Genomic DNA, 14902 nt, shown 5'->3' on the forward strand with positions numbered 1-14902 from the left:
ACCGCCCCGAGGGGCATCCAGCGGCCCGGCCCCGCCCGACCCGTCCCCGTCCCCGTCCCCGCCCCGCCGGTCCGCTCCGCTCCGCCGCGCCGCCTGGTGGCACCGCCACCCGTCCCGATCCCGATCCTGCCCCGCGTTTACTCCGGGGGATTTTATCGTGGCGGCCCCGGAGAATTACCCCTCCTCACCGCGCCGGGCCTTGAGGCTTGGCCCGCACACACTGTCCCACGCCGCCGCTGCGGCTGCTCGGGGACTCGGTTAGTCACTCCCGCGGAAGGAGGGGAGTCCCCGGACCGCCTGAGACGGGACAGAACGGAGCGGGAGTCTCCGTGCAAGAGCCAAGCGGGAAGACACCGGGGAGGTTCCTGTCTCACTAAGGCGGAAGGAAGGGATTTCCCGGACAGCCTGCGGAACGGGACAGAGCGGGAGTTCCAGTGCAGGACCAGAGGGGAAGAAACTGGGGAGTCGCGGGATGAAATCACTCGGGAGGCACCCTGGGCACGCCTCCGCCGGGCGCTTCCCCTGCCCGCACGCGTTGGGGTCGCGCCGGTGCCGGTGCCGCTCCCCTGAGGGCTCCGCTGCTGCCCTCGCTCGCGCCGTCGGGCTCCCCGCGCCCGGGGCGGGCACGCGCGGCTCCCGCTCGCGGTGACGTCACGGCCCGCTCCCGCCCCGCCGCTCCAGTCTGCGGGCGCATCCCGCGGGTGCGGAGCGGTGCGGGCCGGGGTTCCGCGCTCACTGCGCTCCGGGTGGCAGCGGCGTCGCGCCGGGGAGGCCAATTGGCGCCGCCTCTTCCTTCCTTCCCTCCCTCTCTTCTTGCCGCCCGCGCCGCTCTGTCCCATGTTCGGGCTGGAGAAGCCGGCGGGGCAGCAGAAGCCGGGCAGAAGCGGTGGGCTTCCGAAGATGGCGTCCGTGGGGGATTTTACCGTGCTCAGTTCCAGCATCCCGGCCACCAAAGTGGAGCTCTCCGTGTCCTGCAGGTACGGTGGGGGCTCACAGCTGCGCCGCCCGCTCGCCCCACGGCGTCGGAGTAGGCGGACGGGCGAGCGGGCAGGTGTCCCTCGCCCTGGGCTTGTCGGCAGAGCGGGCAGGAGAAGGGGCAGCGCGGGACGCCCTCCGCATGCCCGGCAGTGTGCGAGGCGCTCCCGCCGCTGCCCTCGGAGCTGCCGGTGCAGAGCCGGGCGCAGCCCGGGGCCGGCTGCCAGCCCGCTGCAGCCCGCTGGCCGCGCACCGGGCGTGTCCGCCGCAGGGTGCTGCCCGTGGACCTCGAGGGGCGAAACGCCGGCTCCCGCGGCGGCTGCGGGCTGTGCCGAACCGGGCAGCGGCTGCCACCGCCCCGCATCGCGCCCGCGCCGCTGCCGGGGAGCGGAGTCGCGTCGGTGAACGCGCCGGGCGCGTTATCCGGCAGGTGTTTAACTTCTGAAGCTGCCCCAAGTGCCGTGGTGGGGACGGAGAGAACGGAGACCTCCCCTCCGGAGGAATCCTGTCGTGGGTTCTACAAAGCTTTCTTGCAAAACTTACGAGAACGGGCATGTTGTGTCGCCTCGTCATGTTTATCGTAACTCGTTTTTCGGCTGCTGCCGAGAAATTGAGGGAATGCCAGCCCATAGCACCAAATATAGTGTCGGTGGTTTTGTTCCTTTGACGCTTATTTATCGGGATTTCAAAAATATTTCTCCCGTGATGCAGAGATTTTCTCATTAGAGGTCTAAAAATATTTTCATTTGTGCGCTTCTTTATTCATGTCTGCTTTTACATTCCACAACTTCGTTAAGTATTTCCTAGTAGTTGCAAAGCAGTTACTCTTCAGCAGAGTTGGCAGCTTCTAGCGGAAAATTTGAACTGTCGGTGTGTTTCCTGATGGGAAATGAGACAGAGTTTCTTCTACAATGAGTTGCTTCATTTTATAATGTAGCTCCCCAGAGCAGTTGCTGTTACTAGTAGTACTACCAGGACGGAAGGGCAGTGTTCTAAACTTAAATTGTCAGATCACTCCCTCTCTTTCCTTAGTAAATAAAGTATGATTTGATGTTATCAAGTGTGGATCTCAAAAGAAGGTGGAAGCAGGGAGAAATAGAGTAAGATTAAATTTGTAATGCTGAAAAAGTCACTAGGCTGACATATAAACACCTTGCTGTACTTGCTAGCTGTCTTAGCAAAGTTCCCAAGTACCAACTTTTATCCGAGGAAGGATGTGCTGCACCGTGTAAAGGCGGTCCAGGAGCTTTAGTTTACTTTTAAGTTCTTCAAACAGCCTATCACAGTTACAGATGTCAGAGCATTTATGTTGAATTTGACCCAATTCACTTATTATGGTGAGTTTTTTTTAATTCCAGATGTCATTTGTATATAGCTGCAGTGTTTCACAGTAGTTTGAGAATCCATCAGATAGTTACAAAGAAATGCAGGTATAGAACATAGTCAATCATTTCTGACCTTACTTGTAACTTTTATCAGTATATTTCAGTATGCAGTTCACAGTGGCAGTTTCTCTGTAGATATCATTGAAAGCCATGTCAGTTTTGTTAAAACTCTCTCATTTGTCTTGATGTCAAGTTCAAAAGGATGGGAATTTCTGTGGAGATTCCTTTCTTTTGTAAGTGTTGGATGACAATTTTTGACTACAAAATTAAGCTTCAAAGCAGGGTATAAAATGAATGTCACTGAGGCAGAGATTAATGATTAACACGTTTGTGATTCATCTGTAAACACATTTATTGGCTAAAGCTTGTGAAATGTGATGTTAAATGAAATTGTGAAAGACTGTAGGAGCAAACTGCAAAATTCAGAGACTGATGAAAATTCTTTAATAATTAGCAGTTTTGTATTCCTTCATACCTGGAGAGAAATGGTTTTAAAAGAGTTTGGGTCATGACATTTGTTTTCCTTGATACCTGAAGAATTGTAGAACCAATTTGGCCACTAATTCCCATCAACAGTTATTAGCTGATAGATATTACTTATTCCTAGATTTTTTGTTTTTGTTTTTGTTTTTTGTTCCTTACAGGTAATGAGGGAAGTTCTTCCAGTTTGTACAGTGGTGTAACTTGGTAGTCAATGAAGCAATGCAAGCTGTCTGAGCCACAAAATAAATTTGTGACTCTGGACAATATTTGTTCATCTCTTTTGTCTTTCTGTCTGTCTTCTTATTCAGTAATGATACAATTTCTATCCATTTATCTTTCAATTCTATGTGTTTTCTCTGTCAGCACTTTCCAAGTTAATTTGCCTGCATGCTCATTCTGCCAGTGTTACCAAAGCAGCCAGGTTCAGCACTATGCAGATGGCGTTGCACTACTTGATACTCTCCAAGCCAGCCTGGTTTAGCTTCAGGGTCACATCAGGTAGCCTTTAGGAGAAGTGCATCTCCTGGGATGAGAAATTGTCTGTGATAATTGTAAAATCCAGGAATGTTTTGGTTATCAGGCAATGCTCTTTCTGAGATTTCTTTATAACTAAAAGCTTTTTATATCATTCCTGTGGCTTATTGAATGCCAGCATTAGCTGTAGTTTTACAAATGCTAGAAAGGTAAGAAAGTAATTTAATTCTAGCTATTACTATTCAGTGCCTATCAAATAAAAACTTCACAATTCTTTTCTGACTCTGTAAGATGTAGTTTATCAGGAAGCAGTAGCCTTTGACTCAAGACCCAGATCTAACATGGCAGAACTTACATGTGTTATCCCAGAGGATCCTCTGGTGTTGGTAATGGTCCACTGTTGCCTGCATCAATTGTTGTAGTAGCCATCTCCTTGTGCACCCTGTCTCTCCCTTCATTACATGTCCTGAAGGGCACTCATGGTCTGATGAAAATATTACTGTAACCTGCCAAGCAGTCTTTATTTGTTGGTGTCAGGCATGATTTTGCACAATTGTCATGTGAAGAACCAAGACCTTGTCCCTCCAGTCTGTGTGGAAGAGCGGATGTAGGCTGGTCTCCATCTTTTTCTTCACTGCTGTTCTCCAGCCCAAAGGTTCCTCTTTCTCTGAAGGGATGTTTGCACTCCATACTTGTTATAAGCCTGTGTCTAGACATAAATCTTCTGTCAACCACTGTGTGTGTAAGCTTGTGGTCCTGTGTGAGCTTCAGGTAAGCTTCAAGCCATGTACCTGTCGTCCTGTTTTCCCTCTCTATTGATATCCTCCCCTGATTCCAGTCTAATTAAAACTTGGAAAAGCTTCATATTCCATATCCAATTTCCCTACTATTAATGCAATTACTATGTGTTTACTGAACCAATCTATCTAATGCTGAGAACCACAGGATTGTTGTTATTATGTGTCTTGAAGTTTGTGCTATGTGTGAACATACAAAGTTCAATGTAATTTAATGGGTTCAAGTTTTAAAATTTTTGTTGTGATCTGTATAATGGTGATTTCCGTTCATCATGGTTACTGTGTGAACTGACCTAGGTTTTTCTCCTGTAGYACATGATAAGCCACAGCCATTCTGCAATCTTACCCTTAAAAAAGTCAAGAATTTTGTTATACACATGTTAATGTTTATTAACTTACTGATTGAGGTCTTATGAAGCAGAATTATCTTCTAGAGAGTGGGTTTTTTAATATCAGTAGGAAAGTAAAGCTATAGTTTAATAATTTTATCACTTCTAGTAGTGTGTCAGAGATGTCATGGTTATCTGAAAGATGGTAAGAGTGTTGGAAAATATTGACACAGTACAGGGTCACTTTGCTAATTCAGAAAGTTTTTATGATAATATTGCTCTGAAAGGCAATTAGATGGTGTGTCCTTATCATTCTGGATTTATGTTGGATAGGCTCTACACTGCCTGTGTTCCCACAACAGGCATAATGTGCGTAAAGGCACCGTAAACTCGTTGTCATGGCTAATTCAACAGAAATACAGTTGGTTACCCATGCCTGTTTTGGATCAGTTCTGTGCTGCTTCACAATTTGTATAGAAATCTGACATTAATGAATGAGCTGAATGGAATTAAGCATCCCCTATTCTCAGTAATTAAGATAATTTAATTTCAAGTTTCTTGCACAAAGGAGCAAAACATACTACTTCAGAATTTTTCCTTTTGTTTTGCAGTCTGAAAGTCTTAACCAGCCACTTCCTAATGTTTGCAATACATAAACATTTGTTTAATTATAGCCTTAATTGTCCTAGGTATTGATTTCTGGCTTGATCATGTCTCTCCAGCCATCCTACTTGCCTCCTGGGTTTTTTTGAAATATTGATAATTCGTTAGAAGTGTCTGTCACAGAAACATACAATGATAAGAGATATTCATAACAAATCATGTGAGTTTGTAACTGTATAGTACAAAATGCAGAATAAAAAAATTAATTTTGATTGTAAATCTGTTTTTCATTTTCCTGCTTTCTTTGTGTATGTGTTTTCAGGTCGGATTTAAAGTCCATGGAGTGGTTATGTGTGACTGGTTGATATTGCATGTTTTTTCATTGAAATAAAGCTGCCTAGACAACCAGCTGGGTTCAGCTGAGAAAAACAAGTGTATTGGGAGAAAAAAATACAAACGTGTGATGGTGTCCATCAAAATAGTTATGGAGATATGTTCCTGATAGACTGCATGGTTCAGTTTTCACCGGTGTGTCTCTATTGTTGGAAATTTAAACATGCAGCCATGTCATTTCTAGAATTTAAGGCAGTTCATTTGCACTGTAAATTCAGTTTTGCAGTTGCTAGTGATGGGAAAGATGGGTGCTAATGTCTTTACAAGCAATTCCATAGGTGGAGGTCTTTAGAAAAAACAGATATTAATGTCTTTGAAATGGGTCTTAATGGGTCTTTACCAACCTCAAGCCACAAACTTGTTGCAGAATCCAGACAGTTTGACTCCTGAACTTTAAGGTAATAGCAAATGGGTTAGCCCAAAGCCCACTGCAGAACCCACACAGCCTGAATTTCTAAAGTCTGGAGGAAAATGACATGTTCAGTGGGGGAATATGTGGTAGGTGGTTCGGGAAGGCTGTACATTCCCCATACCTCATCCAATGGGGAAAGGAAGAGGGCAAATATGGCTGGGAGTTTAGGATAAAAAGAGGCTCTCTGAACCTCGAGAGAAACCCCATGGGCATATGTCCCAGTGGACTCTCTCCCTTTGTTCAGATAAAATTGCAGGACTCCTCTGTCTCCTTTGTGGACGCTGGCTTTTCATAGCATCGTTTTCTGCGCACTAGGGACAGGCTGTTATAACCCACCCCTGTGATGGGGTAACTAAAAGTTCTTCCTAGATCCCTTGGGGTGGGTTAAAGTGAAATGATGCTGAATGACCAGTGTGTATACATATGGCAGGTTTATTTCAGAACAGTTTGATTGCAGTGGAAAGGAGGTACGCATCTGCTTTGGTTATTATCTGTAGAAATACAATTATATAAAAATATAAATAATATCGCTTAGGAAAATATACAAGGAAGGAAAGAAAAGGAAAAGAAAGAAAAGGGTAAGAGTACACAAAGGAGAGGAAAGAGATCACAGCTGTGGATCCAGCAGTGGGACTCGATTGTTGCAGTTTTGATGTCCATTGATCAAAATAGTTGTCACCATCTTTACTTGTCAAAGATAGAAGTCCCTGAGAAAAAGGTTAAGGTAGGAAGGCCCAGGTGTCTCTCCTGGGAGTGGAGTATTACAAATACTGTAAGTCTGGAGGTGCTTGGGAGGTCTTTGACAATTTGTCTTTCTAAGACACGGCCACTGTTTCTCATGAGTGCATAGGTGAGACAGTTGTGGCTTATTGGAAGGAATGAATACCTTCAGGCTTACTTGTGAATGTTCTGATACCTCCCCCAGGGGTTGATTCTACACCTGAGCCTTATCAGGTGAGGACATTGGCCTGATAAAAAGCATTACTTCACCTTGCAGGATCTGTTTCTTACTGGCCCTTTACCTTATCTGGCTCAAAAAATAAGGTTGATAAGCAAAGCCCAGTTTGTTGTGGTCATCCTCTGGTGGTGGGTGTGCACGTCCTTTGTGCCTGGGCTGTTCAGCAGTTTCACCACACACCCAAAAATTATTCTCCTCCCCTTGGCTTAGGGGGTGTAAATTTGGCCTCACCTGCTACTTTTGCAAATCTGATTGCTAGAGTCATTAACCTTTAACATTTCAGTCTCTCACACAGGCTTCAGCTTTCAGGCAACCTTGCAAGTCTCAGGACTTGTCAGGTTTTGTCTGAACTTGTTTTTGCCAACATTGAGCTTTGTTTGGTTTGACTTGGCTGCAAACCCAAACCCAGTATCTTTTTTCCTCGCTACCAGGGGGCTCCTGCTTAGTTTCACTTCAGCTTGTCCTTGTATAATTGCATGGTATAACCATATTTCTTTCAGCAAATAGTAGTAGCAAGTAGTTACTTTGTGTATAATGACGTATTTGTGACCATCACAGAATGGTGTAGTGCAGAGGAGCATCGTCACAGTGCGATAGCAGAGACCTTGCAAATGGGGACACATGATGGGGGTGTGGCAGCAGAGGGTGAAAAGAGGGTGCTCAGACCCTTACTGGGACCCCCAGTGCTGTAAAGATGTCATCAGTGGTTGGTAAAGAAGTGCAATTTGGGAGCTGGGCAAAACCAAAAGGGCTGAAAGAGCAGGTCTCAGGCAGATGTAAAACAGGCTGTATACAGTGCACAGGAAATGTGGGTGTAGAATGGAGTTTCAGATTGTTGGAAATCACACAGTTTCAGTGACAAGATAAATGAAGTAAGAGCATGTTAACTCAGCTGGGCATGCTCCAGATGGGGAGGAAGAAATCATCGACATCATACTCCTTCTGAGACCACCTTTTCCACCCCTGCCAGCACTGTAAACTTCAAGGTTCTCCCCAGACAGGAGGTGGGACACTCACTGGTGGGTGGCTCACTGTAGCACCCTCCCTCAGCTGAAGCCCTCAGTCCTAGGCCTCAAAAAGTTGGCATACAGGGAAGCCTGGCAGCAGGAAAAGATCTAGGTACTAGGAAATGTGCAATGACTTTGTGCATTTTTATGAAGACTTTCTGTGTAGTGTTACTTCCTTCACTTTTCTGCCTGTCTGAGCAGTGACTCAACCACCAACAGTCCTGCAATGGCAGAGAAGGGATGAATATTACATCGATGGTACAGATTTGCTTTCTAATTACTTCTTTGAGGTATACCTTTTAAAGAGTTGTTTCAGAAAAACTGTTCAAAACCAATCTGTATGTTTTATATGTTGTTATGCATTAATGAAACACTGTATTATACATTCCCAAATAAATCAGATCTTGAGTGGTTTGGGTGAAAATAACTGGAAAGAAGTGGTGAGTTGACACTAGACTGAAAAGTTCTTTCGATCGCCAGCAGTCCTCAGTGCCATTTCCCTGGACACATCACCAGGAGCTCAGAGCCAGAGACTGTTTACCTATCCAGTCTTAACAACATAAATGTGGTTTATGCTGTTGGTTTCAAATAGTAATTGGGTTGGTCCTGAAGCAGAGTTCTACACTTTGGGATAGTGCTAAACGGATTTTTTTTTTTTTTAATTTAAACTGTAATAGTCCAAGATTGCATTCAGGTCTGTTTCATCTGCGAAAGTGTATTTTTATAACCCAGTACTTCCTGTGTGTTTCAACAGATTTCCTGTAAACTATTGATATGTTAGAGTAAATAAACTTGGCGGTTCCTCTGGGACTTTTTTTAACCCTCAGGAGTAGTCAGCAGTTTTAGTAGAGGTTTCATCCTAAAATTGCTTGCATACATCTAGCCAGAGTTGGCTTTCTGTGGGTTTTCATAAAATTCATGGAAGCACTGCTGCTCTTACCTTTCTCATTGCTTCCCCCTTTTTCTTTTCCCTTATGGCTTCTGAATCAATATATTCTTAGCTTGACAATGAAAGTTACTGTGAGGCTGAAAATTATTTCTTTGTCTTTTGGTGAACAAGAAGAGTGTATTACTCCTCCAAAGGTTATGAAGAGGTATTGTTAATGTTTTCTTAGGCTTGCACATCAGAGATGCGTTTGCTTTCTTTCCGGTTCTTCTGGTGTCCCAAAGCGTGGAGATGATTTGAGCAGAAAAGAATGGGTCATCCTAATTGCCTGTTAGTCAGTAGAGCCACTGCTGTCTCACTTGTGAGCCTATTCTCAGAGAACCAGTTATTCTGAAAGGACGGTAAAATTCTGAGAAATTGTCTGGTCTGCTCCTAGGTCCAGGGCATTTTGRATCTAGCCATCTGGAGGCTGATAGTTCACTTTATTGTGCTCTGACAGAATGCAGAAGGAGAGAGTAAATAGCTGTGGAAGGTGACTACTTAAGCTGGCACTATGGTTTGTGAAATTACTCTGCAGGTAGGTCAAGTGGGCTCTTCACTCGAGTGGATGCTTTGGATCATAATTGATCTCAGGACTGATCCTTGCAAGTTCAGTAATATAATTAAGGCTAAGGGGCAGTGCCTGCTAGGTTAATATAGTTGTGTTACAATTAGTATTACTATGGATACTATTCCACACATGAAAAAGTGATTGGGATGCTCCTTTCTTTATCAGGAACTTCCCTGAAAAAGTGATATGCGCCCATTATTAAGTGAAGGAAACAGAAATGCATTTGTATAATGAACTAGATGTGGTTCCTGTTCCCAAGGATTGATACAAGTGTGAGAGAAGCAGTGTATGCTCATAGTATATAATATGAATATAATATATTGAAAATTTATATTTTCTAAAAGTTAAAAATCATTTTGCGTGAGTAACTTCTGTGTTTGCAAAACCTTGAGTACTTTATTTCACAAACAAGGAAGCTTTGTGTGCATTTAAATGTAATCTAAAGAGGAGGAGAGGAAGAGAAACATAAAGCCATTACACCCAGAGAGATTCTGGCAAATTAATCTGAAGCAAACCACATTTTTATTGTTAGGGATTTCAGAGCTGTTGAAAGCAATGTATAAATAAGTATTTTTTTTTTCCAGTTAATAGAGTTTTTTTGGAAACTAGAGAAGCAGATTTTAAACTGCTCAGTTCTGTTGTTAGTGTGGTCTGTTCTTCAGTGCCAGAATTCTGTGATTTCTGACAAGGGAATTGATTTACTTCTGCTTAGCAGTTTGGTGTAAGAAAGGGTTAAAAAAACTTACAAGAAGGAAGTTCAGAAATAGAACACTAAGATAAAGTAAAATTTGCAGGAAAGTATACATAGACAAGGTGAGGAACTGCTGCTTTTTAGCATACATCTGATAACATACATATAATGCATAGTGTATGAGAGGTCATAGGAAGCAACATAGGCTATAATGATTTCTGGTCAGATACCAGTGCTAACTAAATCAGTGAATCTTGAGGCATTTGATTTATATGTATGAGTTGTTTTAGACTAAACAGTACCGGGCACTTGGCATTAGGAAGCATTTCTTTAGTGTGAGGGTGGCCACATGCTGGCACAGACTCCTGGAGATGTGGTCACTGCCCCAAGCCTGGCAGTGTTCAAGAGGCATTTGGACAATGCCCTTAACAACATGTTTGAACTTGGTCATCCCTGCAGTGGTCAGGCTGTTGGACTGGATGGTCATTGTAGGCTCCTTCCAACTGAAACATTCTATTCTAAAAAACATTTTGAGCACTGGACTCTTACTTTGTAAAGCCATTGCTTTGGTAAATTTTTATGGAGTTTATGAAACTATGTGAACAAAGTGATTCTGTGAGGCGTAGCTGAATATGTTTTAACTTACTTACTGATCACTTTCTTCCCTGCTCTGGGGAAATTGCACTCACTATACATGAAAAAAAATAAATCCCAGCATTTGCAGTGTTATTGCCATGGTTCCTATTCATTTTTCCCCCCTACATATCTATGCTGTTGCAACTATTTTGGAAGGTCCATTCCAAAAGGGGCAGCTGCAGAATGAATTCCTTCAAGATCTGTGCTGGTATAAAAATGCTTTCTGCACAGACATTCCTTGACTTCTTGCTGTGAGTGTTTGATGCAGTTTTTGTATATTTAAAGGAGTGCTTTGATTGTTATCCCCCTGAAATGAAAATGCACAAATGAAGTTGAGCAGCCTATTGAGTTGTTAGGTGATTTGTGGCCAAATCAGAGTATTTTTCCTTTTTTTTTTTTTTTTTTTTTTTGGCACTTTTCCTTTAAAGTTCCTTTTGAAATTGGCTGCATAGCTTGAACAGCTTGCTAACTTCTTATGTTACTATTTTGGTTGGCTATTTATGACTTGGGCAATCAGGCGTGTCTGTAAACTTTGCTGAAGACTTTGTTTATTTGTAGGAAAATGTGCGAAGGGTTGAATTGAGGGTGTTGCAAGTTGTACTAGTTCAAAACCACAAACTGCTTTGAATTACAATGTTAAACTTGGGTATCTCTACCCTTGCAGTCCTTTCAGGGATACTGCTTATATAGAAATGTTCTTAACTCATTACAAATTCTTAACTTCTTTTTATGTTGTTCCCATGGTGTTTGCTTTTTGCAGCTGCTGGAATAAAACTATCAGGATAGACTGAGCTTTACAGTGCCAGGCCAGTCTTTATGTTAGTATAGAGGGGAACAAAATTTAAAAAGGAACACAAGAAGAGTAGAAAAAATATCTAAAGAATTTGAAGCACCTTATCTTAGTATAAGCATGGCTAAAATTTCTTAATCCTCATTTCCAGTGACAAGCACTAACATATCAATTACAAGGTCACTGTATATTTATTATGCAGAGGAATTAAAATGGTTTGGAATGCTAATAGTGAGTATGGGAGGCAGGCCTGTTCCAAAATCCCATGTGCTATTTCTTTCATATGACTCTTAATTTTGAGGTTTTAATACAATTCATTTTGGGTTAATCAAATTCTAGTTTCCATGAATTAATGGTGTATCGAGGTATATATAATTAAAGAGGAATAGGAGGCAATTTTTGTGTTGGCGATTCCGATGTTACAAAGGTTACTGTACTGTCTTTTAAAGCAGTTTGTAGTGATTGTTGTCAAATACTGATTCACAGATTTTTATTCACAGATTTTCTTGGGTGTGTTAGTACTTCCAATTTATATTTGCATGATTTTCATTAGGGTAGAATACAGTCTGTCTGAGTGTAATTGTATGATATATAAAAATTACACTTCTGAATGGACTAGAAAAGTTCTGAAGGATTAGTGCATGAAGAACTCAAGTTCATTCACAAGTACTAATATTAATGCTATGGCCTGCTTTGGCACTTAAGTCATTAAATAAAACAGATCTGCCCAATGTTCATTTAAAGCTGGTTTTTTGTTCATAGTGCTTGTTCTGAAATGTGAACTTGGCAATATCTACATTTGGAGTGTGGTATCTTTTCATTGTTGAAGTCTTAAGTGGATCACTTAGAACGCCTGTATTGAACACAATATTAGTACACTTTTCAGCACTGTTCAGTAGCACAAAAATAATGTGATTTAAAATCTGAGTAAGAGTAGTAATTGGTGATCCTTGAAGAGACTCTACCCATTAAAAATAATGAGCTATAAGGGATGTAAACTGGTTATTTAATCCTTCCTTTTGCTCTGGGGTAGGATCGAAGAACTTACAAGAAATTGTAGCTATCTGATATGTTGTTGAAGACAATGGAGATTTCACATCATATCTGCCCACCTTTAGCAGTGAAAGATTGTAAAACAGTGGAATAAAGCTCAATTTCTGTGCCTGCGATGCAGAAGAATCAGTTTATGGTTAAACCTGTTCCTGCCTGCTCTGTCTATATTGTGGTCAGCTTCAATTTATAGCATTTTTTCCCTCACAGTTACAATCCATATACTTCCAAATATTTCTGTTTTCACTGATCTCCAGTGGGTCCATGTCTGTATTAGATTGCAAGAAATTGGAGTGTCCAAAACATTGTTGTTTGRATTGAGTCTTTACCAGTATTGTGAAGACCAGACAATTAGTCTGAAGTGGCATTTTTTGTTCGTGTATTCTGGTATGCCTTCTTCCCAAAGATACAAGGCTCCTGACTTGCATTCAATTTATGGTCAACTATGATGTCTAGGACTACTTTTGTATATCCAGCTACATGTAGTTATGCTGCATTTTTGCTCTTATGTTTAATACCTAACTTACACTATCTTCCATAGTTGAATAGATCTTTCTTGTCCCTGTTCAATGGCGTTCTGTTTTCAGAATATTTTTCTAGTTTGGCAAGATAATTTTTAAAACGTATGTATATTGGGTTTTTTATTGAGTGATGAAATGTTGGTAACTAATCTGAGAATGGTTTCTGCTCAGTCCTGATTCTTTAGAATTGTTAATTTCAGTCCATTCATCTGTGTATGAGTCTCAGCTGGCTGAAGTGTGGTTATGATATTGGGACTGCATTCCATAACAAAATTAATATTTATTCCTAGGTATTCTGTGGATAATTAGAAAACTAGTTTTGGTGCATGTCCTGTGTGTGGTTTTGTTCTCTTTACCTTACTTGACCATGACAGATTCTTAGAAGATACTACCTGATGGCTTTGAAATCTCATAGCCATTTTTTTAAGCCTAAAGATTTAAAGATTTTGGGTTGAACTGGCAAGTTAATCTCCCATAGACATTTGTGATTTAAAGGTATTTCTCTTCCTGATGCCCGTTGCATGTATATATAATGTACTTGTGGTGGCTTTTTGATTTGTGGTATTGGAGTATATAAGCTGCAATTTGCTCAAATCCAAAATGGATAATAAAATGAAACGTAAGCTGCCTCCAGTGTTAGTGCTAAGTCTTGTGTTTTAGGAGGGCAGAAGACTTAGCTGACTCTTGATTAAAAATGTTAGAAACATCTGTGCATTGGTGTCTGATTTGCATGTTTCCCAATTTTTTTTTATACCTAAGATTATTTTTCTCTTTTTTTTTTTCTATAGAAATCTTTTGGACAGAGATACATTTTCTAAATCTGATCCAAGTGAGTATATAGTATTTTATCTTTTCTTCTTATTGCCTATTCTAAATGTGCAAACACTGGAATAAAGCTAGGTGGGTGATTTTCTTCRGTGTCAGGTTTACATTGTCTTTGTGACAAATACTTAGAATAATTAGGTTATACTTGGATAAGTTACAGTTATAATTAATGTTATGTGAACTGGAATTTTAAAGACTGKTTTTAATACTGCTTTCCTGAGTGAAATAGTCCCTTACTTAACATTCAACCTAAAATTAATAAATTCTGGAAAATTGGGTGTAGTTTCTTTTTTAGTATCTGTTGGTTTAGATATTTTTTCAAAGCTATTAGGCAAAATATTAAATAAACTAGAAGCATTTGTTGCTGCTAGTGCATGCTGTCCACTAATCTTGGAATCAAATGCTGAAAAATAAAATGAAGATAATTAATCCCTGGAAAACACTACCTTTCCTGATCAAAAATGATACGATGTTTTTTGAATTAATCTTTTCAGAATTGTAACCTAGTGACACTTTTCTCATAAGCTSTATTATGGCTGGATCCCCCAAAATTCTCATGTCTATGAATTCATGATGGGACTTTTGATTTAAAATCCATGACTATCTTCCTTTGTTKGATATTTTATAAAAACTTTAATCAAGGAACTGAGATCACAGAAGATTTCCTTTCTTTCCTGATAATGTTATTCGAAGGAATTCTCTAGTGTTAATAGACTGGTACTAAGGTTGTGGTGTCATCTTGTCTCCCTTACAACTCTCCATTTGCTTTTATCCATAAGTTCAATTTCTTTTTTTTAAGCCTGAGGTTTTTTTCCTTAGGATATCACATATTGTGTTGCTGGCATTGGAAATAACSTCAGAGACACATACTTTTGTCAAGTGTCTGGACATACAACCATATCCTGATGTCCCGTATTTGAATACTGAGTCATGTATCACTATGAAACATTTGAGTACTTTTGTTAGAGTATATGTTTCCATTCTGCACCAGAAGTTTATTGAGGGAGATTCCACAACACACTTTTGAAGGGAAAAGTTTCTACTTCRTGGGGAAAAACTGCAAGAAGTTAGGTTAGG

At 41.3% G+C, this 14902-nt stretch overlaps 1 protein-coding gene across 1 annotated transcript in view; it reads left to right on the forward strand.

Annotated features, from left to right (window-relative positions):
• Positions 1-763: 763 nt before the first annotated feature.
• The window catches only part of CPNE8 (copine 8), a 72609-nt gene continuing 58470 nt past the window's right edge, over positions 764-14902 (forward strand). The window contains exons 1-2 of the mRNA XM_057370057.1: positions 764-977; positions 13789-13829. Coding sequence (XP_057226040.1) covers positions 838-977; positions 13789-13829 — 181 coding nt within the window. The 5' untranslated portion in view covers positions 764-837. The remainder of the gene's footprint in view (positions 978-13788; positions 13830-14902) is intronic.

The sequence above is a fragment of the Malurus melanocephalus genome, unplaced genomic scaffold (genome assembly GCF_030028575.1).
Source record: "Malurus melanocephalus ecotype Western Australia unplaced genomic scaffold, MMel_1.1 scaffold_118, whole genome shotgun sequence".
Lineage (NCBI taxonomy): Eukaryota > Metazoa > Chordata > Aves > Passeriformes > Maluridae > Malurus > Malurus melanocephalus.